The 24093-nt window shown below is 40.1% G+C and overlaps 1 protein-coding gene across 6 annotated transcripts in view; it reads left to right on the forward strand.

The window, feature by feature from the left end:
- TRIP12 (thyroid hormone receptor interactor 12) overlaps positions 1-24093 on the forward strand; it is a 71973-nt gene that overhangs the window by 14832 nt on the left and 33048 nt on the right. For 2 of the 6 annotated variants that reach the window (XM_018074897.2, XM_018074900.2), the window contains exons 2-5: positions 3505-3651; positions 12531-12656; positions 13618-14417; positions 23052-23157. In XM_018074897.2, coding sequence (XP_017930386.1) covers positions 3554-3651; positions 12531-12656; positions 13618-14417; positions 23052-23157 — 1130 coding nt within the window. In that variant the 5' untranslated portion in view covers positions 3505-3553. Of the gene's footprint in view, positions 1-3504; positions 3652-12530; positions 12657-13617; positions 14418-23051; positions 23158-24093 lie in introns of those variants that run through there. The other 4 variants (XM_018074898.2, XM_018074899.3, XM_018074901.2 and 1 more) reach the window with 3 other exon arrangements.

Here is a 24093-nt window from a genome sequence, read left to right on the forward strand (position 1 = left end):
ATGTTAAAGGTCACAGTTGACTCATGAAGCAGCATTATATTAAAAAGAAAACTAGGAGTCATATGTAACGAGTACACAATAAGAAATGCAGTTAAGTTGAGAGGTTTCAATATAGAAAATAATTCTGGACATTATCTTGACTTGACAGACGCCTTACAGGATAAAACAGCTGTCATTTCATTCTTCTACACAGCTGAAAATATCGTGTGTGTGACAACACATTGTGCTGCATAACTTCTAAGCACAGTCTTCTTAAAGTGTCTGGCTAACCCAGTGCTGGGGTTTAACCCCAGCCAGCAGCCAAGCCCCAAGCAGCCACTCACTCACTCCCCCACCAGCAGGACTGGGGAGAGAATGGGAAGGGCAAAAGCCAGAAAAGTTGTGAGTTGAGATAAAGACAGTTTAATAGGGAAAGAAAAAGCTGCTCATGCAAGCAAAGCAAGACAAGGAATTCCTTCACTGCTTCCCAATGGCAGGCAGATGTTCAGTCATCTCCAGGAGAGCAGGGGGCCCCATGATATGTAACAGTGACTTAGGGAGGCAAACACCATCACTCCAAATGTCCTCCCCTTCCTCTTTTTTCCCCTCCACTTTATATACTGAACGTGATGCCCTGTGGTCTGGGATATCCCTTTGGTCAGTTGGGATCACCTGTCCTGACTGTGTCTCCTCCCAGCTTCCCATGCACCCCCAACCTCCTTGCCAGCGTGGCAGTGTGAAAAGCAGGAAAGGCCTTGGCTCTGGGTAAGCCCTCCTCAGCAAGAACAAAAACATCTCTGTTATCAACCCTGTGTTCCACACAAATCCAAAACATAGTCCCATACTAGCCACTAGGAATAAATTAAACTCTATCCCAGGCAAAACCAGAACACCTGGACAGATCAGTGTTAAACTGAAGTTTCCCTAGGCAGGGCCAGAATTGCCTGTGCAGTGTTTTTCTGTAGCTGACTCTTGTGGTGGGGTGTGGAGAAGCCCATGTTCTGGCCCGAGGTGGGAAAGCATGTGGCTCAGCTGGCAGAGCTCTGAGTGAGCACTGCTCCTTCTAGAATGAAACTACTGGAATGCACATTCTTATTGCCAGTATGAGGTGAGACAATAGTTCTGTGGCAACCATTTTGTAGTAGGAGTAAAAGTTTGACATTAGTGCAGAGTTTCAACCTCAGTTGACCTTTTACAGAGGGGGACACTACTCCTTTTAGAAAACAGACAAAATGCACCTCATTTCTGATAGTAAAGAAGAAATTTTTTTTTGTTTGATGTTTGAATACAAGGAAACAGAATGCACAACAATATTTGACAGTGCCTGTGATTGACTTCAGCTAGACCCCCTAGGTAGGGCTGGAACCTTGGTCAGCTTTCAGCCTAGTTAATGCTGGGCTTTGTTTCTTGCCTTGGTATTTGAAGAAAATGCTGCCACTTACACTCTCCTCAGCTTGACTAATCTGGCTACACCAGCAAGCTGGCAAGATTTCCAGCTATTCCAGGCCTTTTCTGTTTCATTGTAAATTTTTTTGTGCTCTAAAGTATAAGAAGTTGTAGACTAATGGTGCCATGTATTACTGAAAAGCTTTAAACCTTCCTGTTAGTGGGAATATTGGTTATGATTAAGGAGTTAGAAATAACTGTGAGGATGAAAGCTCACCTTTGGAGGAGTAGGGTTTACAGCTTTCTCAGTTCTTAGTCATCCAGACTTCTAGCTATGAGGTTCATCAAACAACTGTTTCATGGGACTGTGTATTTTGTGCTTTACTTACATTCTTTCAAGTTCCTAAGCCTAAGGTTAAAAAAAAAAACAGCAAACAAACAAACCAGAAACAGCAAAGGTAGAATTGACTTGTTTGTTAATCCTACTTTCTGCTTTTGCTGTCTGCTGCTGTGTGAGACCTCATAGTGAAAAGAACATGAGAAACTTAAAAAAGATGCTTTTGACTCTTTTGTTATGGGGATTAGAATGGGGAGCAATTCTTCTGCTTAACTTGTATTCTTATTTGATTCTTGGACTTTACTTAAAATATTTCTGGCATGTTAAGTGTGGACTTTTAGTTTGTGTTATTACAGCGTAACAAGGCTGAATCTGAGCTAGCAGAATCTGGATCAATAATTTCTTGCACTGTGCAGGTGTCATGATGATATACACGTTCCTTTTAGTGTGATATGTGAGGTAAGGGTTTGCATAATACCAGTTTATGTGCCTGGGTTCTTATGGCCTACGGTAAAACTGCATCACTTAGGATTCTTTCTCCCTGCCCCCTCCCCCCCTTTGTTCAATTCTGTAGGCCCTTTCAGAGGAACAGACAATTACAGTCAACTATTCACTGGCTTTACTGACAGTGCCAGGTCTGGAGAGTTATTTCATTGGAGACATTTGAATTTGAATCTGCAGCTGAAACGTTTTAAACTTTTTCCTGGCAGACTTCTTGCTTACTGTGCTATCGATATAATAGATACCAAATTGCCATATAGGCTGTCATGTTCTTAAACAAGAACACACTTCTTATGGCTTTTTTTTTTCACCTGCAAATAACCATTTTTACCAGATTCCACAAAATTAGAAATAGTAGAACTAGATTTGCTGGTTGTGGTCCTGTTGCTGTGCTGTCTGCATGATAATACTGATTTAGCACAGCATACAGAAGTCACCTCTCTTCAGTGGGGAATTAAGTGAGACTTGTTCTTGAAATACCTCTGTTTCTGAGGACTGCAGCTGGGTGTTATAGTAGTCTTTCATAAGTAACTGCTAAAGTATCTGTAGACCTGTAGCAGTTACAAAGCAATTCCAAAAGCAGTAATACAAGGCCATCATATTGATTATTTTTTAAAAATAATTGTGTGCACTTATTAATCTTTCTGTCTCAAATACCTTTTCCCACTCATTAACCTCTTGTGAGCAAGAACTTCTTGCTTATGTAGCTAGATCTTTTCCTGAGTTAAGTATCTTACTTTATGCAAGCAAAAGTTGCATAAATCTGACTAGAGGAAGAAACTGCTTTAAGAGCATAGTAGTTAACTTACTTCTGTAATCTTGTGAATACTCTTGCTTGTTCTTGAAACTGGCATTGTCATCTCCCACAATGAGAGTTCAAATACTTGAATACTGTTGCTCTCTGTCAAGCATTGAGTTTTTCTTTAATGTTGATAAACACAGGTTCTCCTAAATTACATTTGTCTTGTCTCAACATAGTTACAGAAGCCTACCAGAAAAAAAGGATGTCATCATAGAATCATTGAGGACTTTGTAGTTTGGATTGGAAGGGACCTTTAAAGATCATCTAGTCCAATAGGTCAACTGTATGCTATATATATATGTAAAAGTGGTTGCTCTGTATTACGGTTCTAAATGTTCTTGAGGAGAATCTTGGTCCGTGTGTCTTTTAACTAAAAATTGCTTAAAGGTTTTTGTCTGAAGTTTTTGCTTAAACAATAGCATTTTACACTTGCCTCTGGAGGCATGGCAGTGAGTCTTCATGCCACATGTCTTATGACTCTTTCTCTCTTGTCTTTCAGTGAATGATAGTGTCTAGAAAGGGTATGTCCCTTCAGGAGAGAGGTGCCAATGTCCAACCGGCCTAATAACAATCCAGGGGGGTCACTGCGACGTTCACAGAGGAACACTGCCGGGGCCCAGCCACAAGACGACGCAGTAGGAGGAAGGTATGACTCTCTTCTGTGTGTGTTTTAGTATATAAAATTGCTGTGATTTAATTAGAGAATGAAGTTTTCCACCCTGCAATCCAAGCACTGAAATTTGTGTTAGATCTTTTTGCCTGTGAGATGCTCTCTGTACTGTTACTGTGTGGGGTAGAACCATGGGTTGCTCACTACTGTACATGTTCAGCCAGAATAGCAGTAGTAGATCTATGGGGGGAAGAAATGTAGCTGAGCTATATTCCATAAATCACAGGTAATAACAAATTCCTTCCCTGTCTTCTCTGATAACAAAAGTATGTGGGGGGGGGACGGGGAGAATCTGTTACTGGAAATCTGGGAAAATCTATGTTCCTATTAAAGAAGACTGAGTAACTGGTACCACTCTGTTCCTTTTGCACTGCATACTAATCCTCTGCAGCTTTTGAATAATTCAAGAAAAAAAAGGTTTGCCATCCTTTAATATGCCTGATCTAGTAAGCAAGTGGACCAGGTTGTATTTGTTCTGCAAGTGATTGCCTCTACAATGCAGAATAAAGATCATTAAAACTTTCCTGTGGATGCCTGTATAATTATTGCTGTGAGTGAGTGAAGTCTGTATGGATAAGTGTTTCTTTTATTTTGTTAAAATACTAGTCTAATGAAGGTTACAGTATGATGGTAGGCAACATCTGTCTGTATTCTGCTCCCCCAGACATCTTATTGGTGCAGTTGTTTGAATACGTGTACCTTGGACTTGATTTTTTTGGGATAAGTGTATTAAAATATTGCAGGTCAGTAGGACTGTCGTGGTTTAACCCCAGCCAGCAGCCAGGCCCCAGCCAGCTGCTCACTCACTTCCCCACCTGCAGGATCAGGGTAGATGGGAAGGGTAAAAGCCTGAAAACTTGTGAGTTGAGATAAAGACATTTTAGTAGGGGGAAAGCTAAGGCTGCACACACAATCAAAGAAAACCAAATAGTTAATTCACTGCTTCCCAAGGGCAAGCAGGTGTTCAGCCATCCCCAGGAGAGCAGGGCCCTGTCACACACAATGGTGACTTGGGAATACAAACGCCATGACTCCAAATGTCCCCCTTCCTCCTTCTTTCCTGCACTTTATATACTGAACATGATGCCATATGGTGTGGAGTATCCCTTTGGTCAGTTTGGGTCACCTGTCCTGGCTGTGTCTCCTCCCAGCCTTCCAACTTCCTTGCCAGTGTGGCAGTATGGAAAGCAGAAAAGGCCTTGGCTCTGTATAAGCACTGCTCAGCAATAACAAAAACATCAGGATATTACCAACCCTGTGTTCCACACAAATCCAAAACAGAGCCCCATAGAAGCCACCGTGAAGGAAATTAACTCTACCCAGCTGAAACCAGCACAGGCACAAAAGAATTTTTTTGTTTTAAAGCATCGGGCTATAAAACTTCAGGAAGATGAGGTGTATGTCTTACTGGTATAAAGTCTAACTGAGAACAAGTTGAACAACTGTTGAATGGGTGAAGAAGGCCAACTGTTCTTCTAAGGAGCTTCTGTGAGAATAATTCAATCTCAAAAATGCAGCTTCACTTTCTCTAAACTAGTCCACGGTGCAAATGGACAAGCAGATTGATAAACACAAGAATTCTCTCCTGGACTAATGTGGCATAAGGAGGGGGAAGCTGCTGCCTTATGCTGATGATTATTCTGTAAGCTAGAATTGTTTCTGAAGAATATTTCTTTTAACTGAGGCATACTGAGCCTTTCATTCCCTTCTGTTCATTATGTGTGGTCTCTGAATCTCAGTGGATGTTTAAGTTAGATATTGCCTTTCCAACTCTTTCCTTATACACTGAACTTGACCTGGGGTGAATCAGCCTGTCCCTTGAATAAAGAATTAGAGGCAAGGGGTGGGGGATTCCTCTTCAGATATCTACCATTAATTCAGATTTTATAGCACAATGCCAGAGAGAAGCTCTACAGTGAGTCAGCCAAATTGAGAAATTTTAGGGGTAGCACTGTTCTCTTTCAAAAAAGTTACTCATACATTGTTTTGGTGCATTGTGATCTGTTACTTATGCTGTCACATAATGATTTAAGATGCAGTTGTGTGGAATGGCTGAACTTCTTCCACCCCTCACCAAATCTGTGTGAGTCAGACTTCCATGAGCAAGAGTGTATTGTACTCTTAAACTATGTTAGACCTTTATCAGAACCAAAGCTCCTTGCTGAAGTAAAGAGGATGGGAGAAGCTTTGAATCTGAGTAGCTTTAGAACAGGACCTCCCCTGCCTTTCCATCTCTGAACAACCATTTTGGGCTGGCACAGCATCTAAAAAGGCCTGGATATAAAGCATGCTGGTTAATATAAAATTTATAATAAATTAATCATCTTTTACTGTCGTCAGTATCTCCTCTTTAGTAAGCTGCTGGGCAGCAATGACCATGGTACAAGGACCAATGTAAGATAGATCTGTCAAGTCCTTGGCAATTTTGTACATGACATGGAAAGAGACAGGCTCTCAGATAACAGTCCCTTTTTTTCTGCTTGCCTGTCTTTAGACACAAAGCTCAGGACTCATCCTACACTGCGTCTACATGCAGTGGGTTACTGTGTTTCAGTTCTGCTGCTGAGCACCATGTAGGAGAGTCTAGAGCTTACAACTTGATGTGTCATTATACCTTGCTGTACTCCAGTGATACACACTGCTTTGGCTGCTGTATTAAAAGAAAACTAAACAAAAAACAACACACCTTTTCTTACATAAGGGTTTTCTTGCGCTTCCTGACACAGTTTATTTCCAGCCTTTTTTGTGTTTGTCATCTGTAAACTGAAACTCTTCAGTTTCAGCTGTAAAATCACTTAAAATAGAATAAACAAACTGTGGAAAGACTATTTCAATAATACGTTCGTATTGTGCAAATAGCTGTGAACCGGGGATGTATCTGTGTTAGTGTTTTAGTTGGAGCTGGGAATGTTCTTTTGAAACAAATCAGTCATCCTAACCTGCTGTGCTTTGGCTAACATCATGGAATGGCCTTGGAGCACTTGAACTGGAATCTTTTTGGATGAAACTAAACTGAAAGTTATGCTCTATAAGAACAGTTCATGTATTCTGGTCACTTGGGGTTTTAATCTGGTTTGCTTTGAAGTAGAAATCATTGAAATGCAAAGATAGTGGACATTTATCCTTAATGGGAACTATCTTGCTTTACAGATTTTCTTCTGTTCATCTGTACTACTTGTAGTTGTACAAACAGTATGAGATTTTATTCAGCCACTTTATTAGATCCATGTGCTTCTTAAAAAAACCCAACAAACAACAGATCAATAAACAAAGATGAAAAATGCCCAAACCTCACACAAAACAGAAAAACTACTATTGCAGAGTGAATTAGACAGTAATGTGAGTCTGTAGGGGGTTGTTGCTTCATGCCTAAAATTAGCCACAAAGTTTGTAAGCAAACTTAAGGACCACACCTTCTGAAGTGTTGGAGGTTACTTCACTTTGGTCACAGATATGCAATCATAGCCCTTCGAGCAAGGACAGGTTTTGATACTGTCTGAACTTGTGTACTTGATTGCACTTCTCCTTTGTATAAATAGCTTTCTAAATGCTGGAAGTGCAACAGCTTTTTTTCTTAAGGCTTTTGTGTGGCTGAGCTGCATGTATTTTCAAAATACAAATTAAGTGACAAAAATTTGGAGAGTTTGTGCAGTTTGGTACTCATAAGTTCAAACTTATATGTGACATTCAGTAATCTAAGGTAAGTGAGTGCTATCTCTTTTATGCTCTGGAGTGAATGGGATAGACTTCAGTTGAGAGAGGTGTTAAAAAGGAGAGAGGCAGGAGAATGACAGTGCTGCCAAGCTGAAGTGCTAATGTGTGTCCTATAGTCTTTTGACACTTTTACAGATTTGAGGTCTTTTAACAAAAGTTTTAAAAAATTGAACTTGCTGAGCAGCTACTGGCCACTTGCATAAAGACTTTGGAAATTCTGAACTTTTGTATGGTCTATTCTAAATGCAGAATCTCCCTCCAGTGACATCTAATATTGACAGATTGGCTTAACCTGGAAGGAACAATGCAAACCCATTTTCCTCTAGACGGGGCTTGTTTCATGTCACTGTAACATCAATACTTGTAGTCAAAATGAACAGAGAAAGCCTGTAATGGTTTTCTGCTAGAGATTTACAGGCAGTTTCACATTCAACTCAGGAACTTGATAGGAGCTTCAAGTGTTTGATTTTTTAGAGATGTATTTGTTTAAAAATATGAACAATGATACTTGGCTCACAGACAGCATAGAAAGATAGATGCTTTATTTCCAATTTGTGCTGCAACAATGGTGTGTGCTTTTCTCTAAAGAAGAAAGAGCTGTGTGTTTGACAAGCGATTAATATAAACTGGTGAACTGGTGGAGTGTTGTTCCTCCCATGTGTGCATGTAACCATACTGGCCTTGGTGAAGTTGGACTAATGTGGTTCTTCACTTTCTGTTATCAGTAGTGATGCTGAAATAACTCTGTGCTTTGGATTACTTTCAGCTCTTGTAGGTATTGTAGTTCTTACTGGCTTTACTACCAGTTTGAGAAGTATTTAGTGTTATCCTCCTAATTTAGAATTACTGTTACAATGGCACCTTCATAATTGTACACCCCATACCCTCGTCTGAAGTATCTTTCCCAGCACTTTCCACTGAAGGATGTCTCTGCAGGTTTGTAGGGAAGCAGTAATGATACTGAAGTTTCCCTTTGCAGCAGTAAACCCAAGAGGAATGGGAAGCAGATGCCCTAACCCGAGCTTTCTTGGTAGGGGCAGGAGAAGGGGGTGGAAGGTACTTATTGGCACTTTGTTAACTGTGTATCTACATTGTTCCCACGTGTGTTGGAGAATTGTGCCCCTGTGGCTTAGCTCCCTGTGATGCTGTAGTATTTACTTGGAACGGGAGCCATTTGGAAGCGGTATTGTGAGGCACACAATAAGATCTTTGCTGGAAGTGGTGCAGTTGGCTGTTCCTTTCAGTTGTGATCAATGTTGCACTATACTGGTATGGAGTGATGGAAGTAGTCTTATATACTGGAACTTTTTACTAATGCTGCAAGCATTGTTAGTATTTTATTAGTGGCATTAATTGCCAGTGGTGCTTTTCTTTTAACCTGCATATTAGCCTTATGAAATCTTTAGGAACAGCAGTATTTAAGTAGGATATCAGTTTGACATAAATGACTGCTATGCTGTTGAGTTGTGTATGAAAGTAGGATACTTCATAAACAAATTTTAATTATTTTTGAAATATAATACATACATGTTCGTGTGCATATGGGATTGAAGACTAAATGATAGATGAGATCCTCGTTGGCTGCATGTAGGATGTTGTTATAAGCAGAAAGAATGCTTTTGTCAGTTATACTGCTTTTGTTCTGAACAGGATTGTTTTTGGACCAGTTTTGGTAATATGTTAAACTGTTAAAAACTTACCTGCGACAAACTAAATTTAATATTTGTGTTGGTGTGGAAGACAGGTGGAGTATTTCTGAGGAAAGCAAATAGGTGTTTTTCCATAGCTTTTTCATCTGTGCTGCTGCTTTTTTTTTAGTCTCATTTTTGACAGAAGTAAGAGTGGTTAGTTTTTGCAGACTTAATGTTTGGAAGCATTTAATAGCTCTTTCTCAGCTGCTGAGAAAAATTACTTAGATGAAACACTTTGTTTATTAACTAACTTCAAAAGGTACTTTTTTTTTAATATGCACAGAGTAACTCTTTGAGAACAGGTTCTTTATTATGGTTTTGCTCAGGGCTGACGTTTTCCACCATATTGTTTATATAACACAGTGAGCTAAATGGTGGTTTGCTTGTCAACTTGTATGTGTGCTTCTCTAAACTTGAATGTCTGCCTGTGAATTACAATGTGTATCAGCAGACAGCTTTGCCCAGCTGAGTGAAGCCTCAGAGTGGTTTATGAAACTGTCTTTAAGTTGGGGGAGAGGTGGAAGGAAAACTAAAAACTCTATGAAACAACACTTGAAGGTGCAGCAAGAGCTCAGTCTTTCTGGACCTGCCCCTGAGAGTGGAAAAGGACAAACACAAGCTCATAAATACTTACCTTGTCATTTTTCGTCATTAATGAGGAACTTAGGCTCTCAAAATACTTGTTGCTGGAATGTTGCTTTAAATGAAGATTCTTAATGAATGATACATTAATGGAAAAGACTAAGGAGCTTGTAATGGTAAGTTCCAAGTGGAAAGCCTTGGATTATGGACAAGAGTACAGGTAGTTTACAACCTTGAAAAGAATCGGCCTTCCAGCTGCTCATGGATCCTTCATGGCCCTTGGTTGATCTCCAACCACCACTCTCTGTGTTGAGCTTTACAGACTGTATGTAAGTTAACTTTTTTAAGGAGACCTTAAACAAGCTGTCACAAATTCAGTATAAATTGGGACTATGATGCTTGCTGGTTGGTGTATGGTTAAAGTTCTTTTACCTTAATCCTGCAGACTCTCCAAGTTGTCAGGCTTCTTGCTATTGTATAGACCTTATAGAAGGGTAATTAATGTCATGTTCCTTTTAACTGACATGCTACTGCATGCACAGTTGTTATTGTCTTGTGTACCTTTTCTTTGGAACACATGCAAGGTGAGTGATTAAACTCAGAGGGAGAAGAGAAAGCACAGTAGGTCTTTAAAAATGAAATAAAAAAAAATCCCATCAGTTTTAAACTCCCCATTTGTTGCATTTCTAGAGTAACTTTTCTGCTCAGTGTTTTTACTGATCGTTTCATGGATGAAGAAAAAACAAATGCGAGTATTCTGCATGAGGCAGCATTCATCATCCCTAGGATATGGTTGTAGCTTTAGTAGTCCACATAAATTGGATGTTGTTATGAAACTGTATTTGTAAAACTTGTAAGAATCCAAAGGGTTTAAAGGTGAAAGGGGAGGAGCCTGAAACGAGTGGAAACTCTTCAGTGCATGTTTTGCATGTATTGCTTTAGCAATATTTTAGTTGAAAAGATCTTCAATTATTATGTTCTGTGAACATCTAAAGCAAAACAAAAATCTTTAAGGGAAAATAACCTTTTAAAATACACTTCAGAATAAGTGAACTCTGATCAGTTTAGCTTACATAAAAAATGAGATTCCTGCCAAGTGTAAATTATGTAATAACGTCTGTTACTCCCATAATAAAAACACTTCAAGGGGAAAATTAAATTTCACGCCTTAATCTTTTGTTGGGAAAAGGAAAATCCAAACACTGAGGATTGGGTGAAACATTCCCAAGTTTACCTTGATGGAGTTTGCTGTTGTGACCTAGAGATCTAACTATTTTGTGTCACTTGCTTTTGATAGTAAAAATTACTTCTTATAGTATGATAAATCAAAACAAATTACTTCTTGAGTATGGAGAAGATGCTGTTAATTTAATCTTTGCAGACTGTCATGCTCTTAGAAAGGTGAGCATATTATTATCATCTGGGTGGTTGGACTTGGTACTTGTTTTCTATGGACATTGAAGTTTTTGTTGAAGTCCTGAAGAGGGTAGTGAAGCTTTCTGGTCAGTAGTAAAATTAGCTTTGCTTTCGCTACTGGATTTCTGGCATTTGGTTGGAAAAAACTGTTTGAAAGCTTGTGGAACTCTACTACTGCCACTTAGTCTGTTGGCCTAAATTTTGTGATGTTTGGGGTCATGGGTTGAAGCAGGACATTTAAATTGGAAGTCAGTGTTCCTCCCCTTACACCTTAGCATTCAGATGTTTGCAGAGCTCAACTCAAAGGAGTAGATAGCTGAGGTTAATAACATATAAACATATAATCAAGAGTTCTTCAACTTTGAAACTTTGAACTTCTTTCAGCGTTAATACTAGACTAGTTTGAGGTTTAATAAGGGTTGGTGGTGCTTGATGGTTCTCTGTAGCTATGAAATGTGCAGTGGAGTTTTCCTGGTGGTAGCTGAGTCAAAAGTGTGTTCTATCCAGGGAAGTGCAAGTGAGATGTCCCTTGCCTCAGCAATTATTTATACTGTCCTGTTCTAAATGCTGATGAGCTCTTTTCTGAGTCTTGCAGGTGGTAATTCCAAGTGGTTTTGAAGCTAAATGTGGAATATGTGAAGATGTAACTTAAGTCTTAAATTTTATCCATGGTATAGTATTATCTTTGTCCTTCAGTCAGAGCTCATACAATTTTTGCATGCAGCTGAAGGCTGCTTGGAAGGCCTCTTGTAGCTTATCTGTGTGAAACTCATTCCTATCTCTGACATCACAGGTTTCCTGTCTCATCTGACTGCCTTCATTGGTAGCATGTGTTTCTTCATTCTTCTTTCCTCTTCATTCCTCAGCTGTTACCACACAGCTCTCAATCCTCTGAACTGGTGGATCTGCAGCCAGAAAATAACTGGTAGGGTTGAGATTTCCTACCAAGTGAAACTGGCTGCATTCCTATTCTGAGCACTTGATTTTTTTTAAACTGAAGAACAAAGATACAAACTCATAACTGTATAAAGACTTAATGCATGGAATCTCGAGGTAGATGAGTATATATCTATTTTTGAGAAGAGATCTTTGACAGGTGCTCTAGTCATGTGCCTTACTGTGCTAGCTTAATGCTTAAGTGAATAATTCAGTAATCTTGCAGATCAGAAAAATTTGAATTTATCTGCACAGCTCAGGAGTTAGATGATGTTTTATTCATTTTAAATGACTAAATAATTGTGTGCCTTACAAAACAGTTACTGGTAGTGATTTGTAACTGCAACAGGTGATTCTTTTGAAATGCTGCTTTAATATTGGGAGCTGATATGGAAAGGTTTGTAGCTGTAAATGAATATTTGTAAATGGCCCAAAAATAAACAATAATTCCACCTACAGGTCTGTATCTGTATCTTGGAATCCTGATAGCTTTCTGTTTTGACTTTCTGCTGACAGGTCACATTTAGGGCAGGCAAAACATAAGGCACATAGCCCTCCTGAGAGTAGAAAATCTATTTCAAAGACACCCAAAGTGCAGTCTAATACTACTTCTGAGCAGTCCAAGGGACACTTTTCTAAAAGGTAATTGTGCTTCATATTCATATGTTAACCAGTGTTATCTGCACTTCACAACTGTGTATAATGTGTTGAGTTATACAGAGTTCTTACACAACGTATGACTAATAGATTTGAACTAATCTAGGTGTTGCATTCACTGGATGTATTTCAGTGTTTCAAATTCTGTTTCTGTTTTGTTTTTCTAATTCACCAACTAAGAGCATTCCATCAGTGATGGGGAGGAAACGATTTCTGCATAACTAGTCCTGGAATACTTGCAAGGTCTTTCTCCCATTCTTCTGCTTCATGTTGGGGGAAGATTGCCCAAGGAGTTTGGAGCAATGTCCAATATGAATTGAAACATGCAATAATCTAAAGTATGCCTGTGTTCAGAGTAATCATCTTGGTATTGCTTTGTCTGCTCTTCATATGCTTCTGCTGTTTACACACTGGAACAGTTTTCTATCATGTAGAAGAGAATTTTGCCATTTCTGTGTGTGATTCACTACCTCAATTTCGAGATTGATGAGAAACTATCCTTTCATTAAGAGCCTTTCTTGAACTAGAATCCAGTTATGACTAGTTATGCATTACTGAACACTCCTTACTCTCTTGTGGAACTTACATTCTCAAACATTCAGATAACACCTTCATGGCTTGATTTTTTTTTTGTTTGTTTTTTTAAATCAGTTTGTACCAATATACATAAAAAAGTAAAATCAATTCAAGTTATAACTTCCTCTTTAGAAGGCAGTGTACTGTGCTTTTATTTTGCAATTTGTTTAGTTTTTATGCTAGCAAGTATGTGCAATATGATTGTTCTCATACAAGCATGTTGTGGCATTGTTTTTGTTTGTTTCAATGTTAACCTAATCAACAGTTTCTTACGTGCAGTTTCCTTTATTAGAGAATGATGACATTTATCATGCAAAACTGTGAGGTTTCCTGAGTTCAGCACTAATGCTGTTCCTGCTTACTTCTACAGAGGCTGTAGTTCATCTGCTGTTTTAATACCACAACAAGAAGATCCAGAGAGAGTCAATACTTCAGAAAAGCAAAAAACGGGGCAAGTGCCTAAGAAAGACAATTCTCGAGGAGTTAAACGCAGTGCTAGTCCAGATTACAGGAGGACCAATTCTCCCAGCTCTGCTAAAAAACCCAAAGCACTTCAACACACTGAAACTTCCTCGGAAACCAACAAGCCACATACTAAGTCTAAGAGAAGACACTCAGACCAAGAACAGCCCAAGTCTACACAATTGCCATCAACAAGCAAGGCTCACACCAGAAAGGGTGGAGCTGCTGGTAGCTCCCGAAGTCAGAAAAGGAAAAGGACAGAGAATCTGTCTTGTATAAAGAGTGGGTCATCAGTTGAATCAACTGGCGCTGAAGAGAAGTCAGCAAAAGTCTCCAAGCTGGCTTCAAAATCGGTGACCTCAGCCAAAGCTGGGTGTAACACCATCACCGATTCTTCTTCTTCAGCTTCCACCTCCTCCTCCTCTTCTGCTGTTGCCTCTGCTTCTTCTGCTGTTCCTCAGGGTGCCAGAGTGAAACAGGGAAAGGACCAGAGTAAGGCTAGACGTTCCCGTTCTGCATCTAGCCCCAGTCCCAGAAGGAGTAGCAGGGACAAAGAACCGAGTAAAACAGGTGGCTCTTCAAAGTTTGACTGGGCTGCTCGATTCAGCCCCAAAGTCAGTCTGCCCAAAACAAAACTGTCTCTACCAGGCTCTTCCAAGTCGGAGACATCAAAACCTGGACCTTCAGGACTACAGGCTAAGCTAGCAAGTAAGTTGTTCTTTTGTGGAAGAATAAGCACATGTGTTTTAAAATCAAGTCTTCTAAAAAAATACTTCTGTTTTCAAGCTTCTTGGGATCTTCCTAGTAACTTTTAGTGTGTTCTGCTGAGTTTTTAAGTAACACTGTGACTGAAACAATTTACAGCTAAAGCAGATGATTTTAGTGCAGTCAGCATTCTGTAAATTTAAGTTGCTTCTCTGTCTTTCAAATTGATTTTAAAAATAAAATATATGCCAAATAATTGAATGTTGTGATGGGGACATATACGTTATAAAACACTCTTGATTATATTCTTCTTGTCAGATTTTTTTTTCCTCGTTTTCTTAAGCCTTCTGTCCCAAAGTGGGAACGATAACTGCTGGAAAACAAGTACATTGTATGTGGTTTCTTCTTTCAAACCTGCCTTCCTAATTTTTCATTGCTGTGAGACTCTCTGATGTTACTTTAAGAACAGTAATCTTGTAAGCCTGGTGTACCTAGTGCTGGGGATGTTAGTCACTTTATCTTTTAGGTTCTCACAAAGTATGTCTTCTTTTTGGTGCTGGATTTGAATAGCAGGTGCCATTGTTGGACATGGTCTCTAACAAATACAGGCTGTTTCCAAGCAGAACACCTGCTTGCTATAGATATGCTTGTAGCTCTGCTGTCTTGAGCAATTTTTTTTTTAAATGCATTATGCTGCCTTCGTGTGCTGAATGATTTATTTACAGCATGTATTCTCTAAAATGTAAGAAGTTGGATTCCTAAGCTTGCTTACAAAGTTCCTTTACAAAGGAATTGTGTGCATGAACCTGTGGACTGTTGTGCATGGTCACAAGTACCTGTCCCAGCTGGGGCACATCTGTAGCTAATACTAATGCAGGAAATAGGTGGAATAAACAACAGCAACTGATTGTCTTCCTGTATAATCAACATGGGTCAATTAAATCTAACAGGTATGTTTTGGATAACTTGCATGACTGGAGTATTGGTTCTGGAATGACCTAACCTAAGGGGTGAAGAATGGCATTGGGGAAGTGGAGAGGACTTACTTGCTTTACAGCAAAGTTTGGGGTTTTTTTCTACCTGCTTCCTGGTTCAAGAATTTACTGGGTGATGAATTCCAGAATCAAAACTCTGAATTTGCACAGGGTGGAATGAGGGGGAAGTGAGGAGGAGTCAGGCAACAACAGGAACAACCAACAAGTTCTTGGCGAAGTCAGGCTACAGACAGCTTTTTAGAAATGGAAAAAAAAGCGATAGGGACAAGAGAGAATTTGCCTCCAACAAGTGAACAACAAGAAGGTGAAGGCAGAGAGTAATTCATGTGATAAGTTACAAAACTTCAGCAAAGAGTGAAAAGGGGAAGGGGGAAATAGCACAGTGTAAGGGGTGGGGTGGGGTGTGTGTTCAGGAGCTTGAAAAACAGTGTTGAGAATGAGCCTAAACTGTCTCCACAAAGGCTGTACTGAGAAAGCCAGTTTGGCTTAACTTTCAGGTCATGAAAGAGCTAAAGTTATCTTTTGGAAAAAGCTAAACTTCAGTTCAACTAAAATGTTCAAGTCCTGTGTGACAAAACCAAGTTGTTGTGGATTGTAGAGGTGTGTGTGTAAGTATAAAATGTCACCGGTAAGGGGCACAAAGCACAGTGAGAGATGTTTCTAGAAGCAGTAGAGGATCAGGTTATTTTATGTAGAGGGCATCCTACTTTGAGGTAGGGGAAAAGTGCTAACAGGTGATACTCGGAAGTCTAAAATGTCTAATGCCTCTTTATTTTACCATAGATTACAGCAAAACTTATTCCAATAAATATAATTAATCACTGAATATCACTAAGAGTAAGAGAGCTCAACTTAAAAGTGTTAAACTATGATACTTTCAGATAGTCTCAGTCTTTCAAATAGTGCTCTTTGACAACAGGTTGAAATGATCTTGGAAGCAATAGTAAAGATTGTTAGCTTAGCCCTTTTTTAAAAACAAGCTTGTGTGACAGCTTCAAAATATTGGGACGAATTTGAAGTATTTTAACAAAATACACATTTTGGATAATGCTGAGAAGTGTCATGAAAATATGAAGACAATAACCATGGGTTGGTTTTTAAGAAAGACTGGATAAGTTCAAATTTATTTTCTGTAGCAGGCCAGTAGCCTTAGAGGATAAGGGAGCAGAAGCAGATGATGTCTGGCACAAATATTAACACCCTAAAGCTTTCTAAAGCAGTAAGGCAAACAGTGATCTTGATGAAATTGGGGTGTACACTGTCTGCCTGGAAACATGTCCTTAGAAGTCATAGTAATCCTGTGTAGAAACTGAAAGCTTAAACTCAGTAGGCTTGTATAGGTGTATACTATGAAACACATGCTTGAAGAAGATGGAACTAGGACTTATAGAACTAGTGGGAGATAAGCAAAAAGCCAAACATTCTAGAATGAAAAGTGGGAGGAGAGGGGAGATTATTCAGGCTAACATAAAGTCATAGAGTGGTTTGGGTTGAAGGGATCTTAAAGGTCATCTCATTCCAACCCCCCTGCCACAGCAAGGCCACCTTCCAGGTTGCTCAGAGCCCCATCCAGTCAGCCATGGCTATATAAATGCAATGCTGTTCCCTTCTGGGTGTTGCAGTTCAGGAAGTACAGGAAGTATTATTAGATGTTGTGATCTTTAAGGGAAAAACAAGAAGAGCTGATCTGGCTTACTCTGCTGAAGACAAGAACGAGGAGGAACATGGTTGCCATCTTTGCAGAAGGTTTTCACATGGTGGAGGAGAATACCCTGAGGTTTCTTGTCCAGTCCTCACTGGATAATTAATAGGTTTTAAATCCAGCCAAGGTGACTTTCAGAGTGTTAGCTACACAGCATTCTCTGTAACTGAGCAGTGACATCACTGAATAACAGCTATGCAATATGTTGGAATAATAAAAACAGGCTAGACTAAAGTTTTTCGCATCTATTTGAGTAGCTGAATATTTCTTCATGGGGGGGGCAAAAGAGGAAGAAAACAAGTTTCTCATTTTGCTCTCTTGATTTGACTATTTTCACATCCCTTTCAATCCGTATATGTTGTAGGGGCTTTTTAAATATTGCAAATTGGGTCATCTTCCTGATTATGTAACAATATAAAAACAGTAATTATGTTTCCATTATTAGGGAAATCTTTGCTGTCCTTTGTGTAGTGTCTTGTGGCCCTTAAGTAGGAGGAAGCTGGAAACTGTGGCTGGGACAGTGCTGAGTGCAGGGTAACATAGGGTAGCTGTCCCTGACTGAGAAATCTCTACCTAATGCTGTCAGATCTGGGGGGCTAGAGGGATTGTTGGGATACACTGAAAAGCTCATGAACATAAACACAGAGTGTGAATGGTGTAGAACTCCTGACTTTGAGGGATTTGACAGAGGTGAGGAGAAAAGAGTCTGAAAATAGCTCTGAATTAGTTTATTTGGGATTGTGGGTGACAGTGCTGGCTTGGGTGATGGTTGAAGCCTTGGGGTTGTGGACTTGGGATTGAGGAAGTAAGATGGCTGGCTTGGAGATAATTGCTGTAATTGTGGTGATGGGCTGTGTGGGACCATAATCAAGAGCTGAGGGTGTCTGGGTTGGTCCTGAGGGAGGGTAATAATGGAATATTAGAATGACAGGAGGCTGTCTTACCTTCCACTGCCACAGCTCCTTCACCCTATCTCAGTGAGGAGAGCAGACCAGCACAGGAGCCAATCTTAAATCTAAACTTCCAATCTTAACCAGTAAATCTCTCCTGATTACCTTTCTGAACTGCAAATAAAGGGTTTTCTGGGTTATGAACTGTGAAAGTTTGACTAACTTTGTTTTGACTTGGGTGATACACTGACTCAAGTGATCCCAGTACAGCTGCATTCAGAACTTGTTTCTTTCACACAACAAAATATGTCTTTAAAAAAAGTGCTGACCAGGAAACAGACTTAAATGTGAAGTTGTTAAGATTTTTCTAGTTTGATTTCTGTTAGGCTGCGCTATTTCAGGTTTAGCCTGTTTGAGTCTATTTTCCTTCTGACTCATAAACATGAGTGTTTGGCATGCAAATAGGATGATGTCAGGGCACAAGCAATATGTGCCTCTTAGTTTTGAAGTTTTGGCAGGTATTGAATGTGAACTGCTTAAATGTAATTTTCTTTTCATTTATTGAAAGTCCATGTCTGTTCATAACTTTTACTAAAACAGATCTCCTTGGCTTTTCCTTGGCTGAGGGAATTGGGTTAGAGATCACTTAGGTGAACTTGACACCCACAAATCCTCCATGGGCCCTGGTGGGATGTACCTACAGGTGCTGAGGGAGCAGGCAGATGTTACTGCTAAGCCACTCTCCATCTTTGAAAGATCACAGAGAACAGCAGAGGTGCCTGAGGACTGGAGGAAAGCTGATGTCACTTCAGTCTTCAATAAGGGCAAGAAGGAGGACCCAGGAAAACCATAGGCTGGTCACCCTCACCTCTGTCCCTGGAAAGATGATGGAACAGCTCATGCTGCATGTCATCTCTAAGCATATAAAGGAAAAGCTTATCGTAGTAATCACCAAGGGGAAATAATGCTTGACCAGTCTGATAGTCTTCTATGATGGCTGGGTAGATGAGGGGAGAGCAGTGGATGTTGTCTGCCTTGACTTCAGCAAGGCTTTGGACACTGCCTCCCATAACATCTTCATAGGTAGCACAGGAAGAGTGGGTAAGATGAGAGACAGTGAACTGGACTGAGAACTGACTGAATGGCAGAGTTCAGAGGGTTGTGATCACTACACCATGTCCAGTTGGAGGCCTGTAGCTCACAGCATTCCACAGGGATCAGTACAGGGTCCAGTCCTGTTCTACTTGTTTATCAGTGACCTGGATGAAGTGTCAGAATGCACCCTCAGCAAGTTTGGAGAAGATACAAAAGAGAGAGGAGTGGCTGACACAGCAGAAGGCTGTGCTGCCATTCAGTGAAAACTGGAGAGTTGGATGGAGAGAAACCAGCTGAAGTTCAGCAAAGGCAAGTGTAGGATCCTGCACCTGGGGAGATACAACCCCAGGCACCAGTGCATGTTGGGGGCTGATCTACTGGAAAGCAGCTCTGTGGAGAAGGAGCTGGGGGTCCTGGTGGACAAGCTGTCCATGAGCTGGCGGTGTTGTGCCGTTGTGGCCAAGAAGGCCCGTGGTGTCCGGGGGTGCATTAGGAAGAGCATTGTCAGCACATCAAGAGAGGTGATCCTGCCCCTCTACTCTGCCTTCATGAGGCCTCACTTGGAGTGCCGTGTCCAGTTCTGGGCTCCCCAGTTCAAGAAAGACAAGGAACTACTGGGAAAGGTTCAGTGGAGGGCTATGAAGATGGTTAGAAGACTGAAGCATCTCATGAGGAAAGGCTGAGAGAGCTGCACCTGTTTAGCCTGGAGAAGAGATGACTTATTGATACATGGCTCTATATAATACAGAAATAGTGCTGAATAAATAACTTCAGGAGATGAACATAAATCTATTCCTCTGAAATCCCTTGCTGTCTGTGGTAATATGACTGATGCTTTCCTTCATCAGGCAGTCACAGGGCATATCTCATTTCTCTTAATGCTGATTGTGCCCTATTTGCCAGTGAAGACTTGCAACTTTTAGCCTCCTGCAAGTCCTCTAGACGCAGGACTAACTTTCAGTTGGGAGGCTGTGTTGGCCATCCCAAATTCTGATGACAGTGCAAGTGAAATGAAGAAGGTTTAGTCTGAAGAAATTAAGTCTTGAAGTTTTGGTGTTGGGAAGACTCAGAGAATTCACAAAAGATGCAGGTGGTAAGATTGACTTAAGAAGCCTTTGTAAACAATGAACTTTAAGGGCAGAGAATGGCAATGAACAGCAGGGAGAGACGATCTGGAACGTCTTTCTTTGCTTCCTTTGTAGCCTTAGAAATTAATAGGGGGAGGATGAAGCTCAAATGTGCCCTGGTAGATGCATCAGACATAGAGAACTAAAGACTTGGGAAAAGAAACGTGCACAGAGATCTGACAAGTAGAACATTCTTGAGCAGCAAGAGAAAATGCGCTCAACTCTTCCAAGAGCTCAGGCTGGGGTGTATTCTGCAGCTCACCCACCAAATGGTAACCAGGTAACTACCTTCTCTACAACTGAGGTAATTATTGAGGTAATTCAGTTTAAAGAGATGGCTCAGCTAATTTAATGTCTCTTAGTGAAAAGGGACAACCCATTTTATAGCTTCTTTGCTCTACTATGGTGTCTGCTCATCCGACCCTTGTAAAGCAAGCTCAGCTTGCCAAACTGGCAGAATACTAAAAGAAGAAAATGTGTGTCAGGTGTGCACTTTGTACATCTTGGGACTGATTTGGGGACAATAAGACATGAGTGAGTGTGCCATACTGTTAAAAAACAGTAAGTTGTTAAGCTAGCTCTGCTGCTTTGTGAAACCTTTGCCCTTAGCAGAAATCCTGTTCTGATCCATTAAGTCAATCTTATGTCACTTACAGTGAATGTGTGGTGTGTCATTGGTGGCCTGTTACTAAGCTAATAAGGTACCTGGTGTTAAGGTCTGACTGCTTGGAAATGATGACCCACAAATTTGCAGTAATAAATGGTGAGCTACCATAAAGGATGAAAATGTGAATTTTTTCCCAGTGAACTCTACTGTAACAAGATGATTGATTTATTCTTCTAAATGTAAAGCAAAGGTACATTTCACTTAGAATTTTACCGTAGAGTTACAGGGTTTGAGTAGCCTACTTTTCCATGTGTTCCATATGTTACATATGGAAAAGCATACCTCTGAACCCAGAGGGGTAAACATGTTTTGCCTGTGGAGTACTACAGTGCTATACCTAGAGCCAGTTAAAGCATGCATTCTCTGGTGTGAAATACAACCAGCTTTGAGGGAAGTTCTGCTGTACCTTTGGACTTCTACTACTTGAGAAACTTAGCTACGACATGGGATCCTGCTGCAACTGTTTCAAGTGATTTTTGTCTTGTATCTCTATGACACTTTTCTTTCTCTTGTCACCCCTCACAAGTATCTCACTATATGTACCTAGTGTTGGTGTAATTGTGTATTTCTACTGTAGCAACTTCAACTTATTTTTGGTTTCAAAGCTTATGTAGTAAGCATGCCACTGCTTCTTGAACACTTGAAAAAGCTACATATTTTGTTCTATATGTACAGACCATCTGAAAATTCAAGTGGCTGGCCTGCTTCAGTTCAGTGCTTGGTGGCTTTTAAATACAATACCCTGTTGTGTTCTTAAGGTTACCATATTTCTTGGGTTGGTAAGCCAAGTGTGTGGTAAATCTGTGAATATCAGGTTAACATTCATCTGCATGGAACTTACCTGCACACAGATTGTGTTCCCAGTCAGATGCACTGTAGTGTTTGAAAGGACACATTGTTGGCCAGGTCAGTAGTAGCTTTTCAGATCAGTTTACCTTTTCTGTTAAATATCCAGTCAGAGGCTGCATAGTTATTACATCCCTCAGTACCACAACTTTGCATTCCTAGGATGTTTTAGGATTAAGGAAGTAGACAGGAGCCAGTTTGATAAGTACTGAACTCAAACGCATTGCATGTTTAAAGGTGTTTTATTTCTGCTTTGTTGCCAGAGGGGGGAGCAGTGATCTAACCTCCTCATCTCTTCAAAATTATTTACATCTCTTCTAGTAATAGTATGTCTGAACTTAATGTTATAAATTTCTCTTTCATTTTATTGACTTATTGTAGAGGTAAGAGGAGCACTGCAGTGTCAAATTGAACCTGATAAAGATTTTTAATTTTGACATTTAAATTATCAGTTTTCCAGTTTGGAAGCTGCTATGGGATATTTCAACCTGATAATAAGCTTGCTGAGAATGTTGTGTCACGTGGGGTTTTTTTTGTGTGCTTAAGATTTACCTGGCTCTGTGGTGGGATGTCATCAGAACAATGGCTTTGTAACCCAGAGCAAATTAGTATCAACTGGGTCATTTTCAACAGTGCAAATACTTGTAAATTAAAAACTTGAACTCCATTTCCAAAGCCTTGAGGATATGCTTGATTATTTTCATCAAAGGAGGCCTCATGACAGAGGGGCTGGAGGGGTGTAGTTGAAATAGGAACGCAAATAATACACGATAGACCTCAGCACTGGCAGTGCTTGACTCCAGGAGGGGAGCGTGGTTTTGATTTAATACAGTTATTTTAAAGCCAGAGTAATGTGAATAAAAGTGACCAAAAATTGAGATCACAACCACCACTGCCCTCCCTCCCCAAAGTGTAATTTCTTTTCATTTTTAAGACTAAAGCATCTTCTTGTGTTTGGACATCAACATGTGGAAATAATAAACTTGTATCCCATAATTTGTTACCTTTTTAGCATAAGAAAGACTTAGAAGCTCTTTTGTAACCATAGTATGTATTTTAGGAAAAGGTACCTGCGTAACAACTTGGAGTTTAGTGTTACTTAGCTTAAAATAATAAGTAAAAGTAAATGCCTGAACTTTTCTTTGACTGGTCTAGCAGTTCAGTGTCAGGTGACTAAAAGCTGAGGTGGGCTTAGTGTGGTTCTTATGTAGAAGCTTTTCTTCTGCGTGGAGGTTTCCCGTACAGGAGAATTTCTTTGTAGAACTGCTGTGTATTTAAAGACTGATTTCCTCTCAATTCTTTACATATTGCATAGGTCTAAGAAAATCTACGAAGAAGCGCAGTGAATCACCACCTGCTGAGCTCCCCAGTTTGCGGCGGAGCACACGGCAAAAGACCACGGGCTCCTGTGCTAGCACCAGGTACAACTTCAGCAAACCAATTTCTGCAGTGAATTGATGCTGATGTCACTTGCATGCATGAAAACTGGCCTTGTCTGTCTCCTGCTTGGCTGTTGTAAAAGTAGCTGTAGCTTTGATGGCTCTGTACACCAGTGTCATGGATACAACAAAGGATTGGTCACCAGCAGACTTCCAGTATGTCCCTCATCTCTGGAGGTGGAGGGAAAGAAACACCCAAAGTCAGTGTCACAAACTTAAGTAATCCTGTCCTTAGGGAGGTTTTTTTAAAAAAGATACTTAACACAGAGAATGAGAGAGAGTGCTGAGCTATTGTCCATCATGACTAGTAAAATAGATGCTTGTTTTGAAAAACAAGACTTCATGGTACCACATAGCAGTCTGTTTTAATAGTGTGCACTGTTAAGCTGACTCAGCTTGTCAGCAGCTTCGTCTGAACAATACTACATTTAAGTGCTTAGTATACTTCCTAATGCAGAGGAAAATTAGCCCTGAATTAGTTATTTTAAACAGCTGGTAGATTAAGTGGGAGGGGAGAGTTAATGTGTCCTGTGGTGCAAAAAACTTTTGTGACTGTATAGATTCTGGAACTAGACCTAGGAAGCCTGAACAAGTTTTATTTTTGTTCTTATGCCTAGACTGTGTTTAGTAGTTCCAGCAATACTTTTTTTTCCCTCTTTCACACCATAAAAAAAACCCACTTCTGAAACCTCGGTTCTGTTGTCAAGTGGGCATTTCAATTTGACTGTTTACTTTGTAGGCATATGTATTTGTAGTGATGATGACAGTAGTGTTTAAAACAGCAGATTTAAATAGGCTCATCCCCTCAAACTTATTCTGGCACTGAAAACCATGTTGAGCATCAGAGTCCTCTTAAGAACTTCCTTTAAAGATGGTTACTCTTATTATTGGGCTTCTCAAATGTGTACATGATTTGTA

The sequence above is a fragment of the Manacus vitellinus genome, unplaced genomic scaffold (genome assembly GCF_001715985.3).
Source record: "Manacus vitellinus isolate BGI_N305 unplaced genomic scaffold, ASM171598v3 scaffold_29_pilon, whole genome shotgun sequence".
Classification (NCBI taxonomy): Eukaryota; Metazoa; Chordata; class Aves; order Passeriformes; family Pipridae; genus Manacus; species Manacus vitellinus.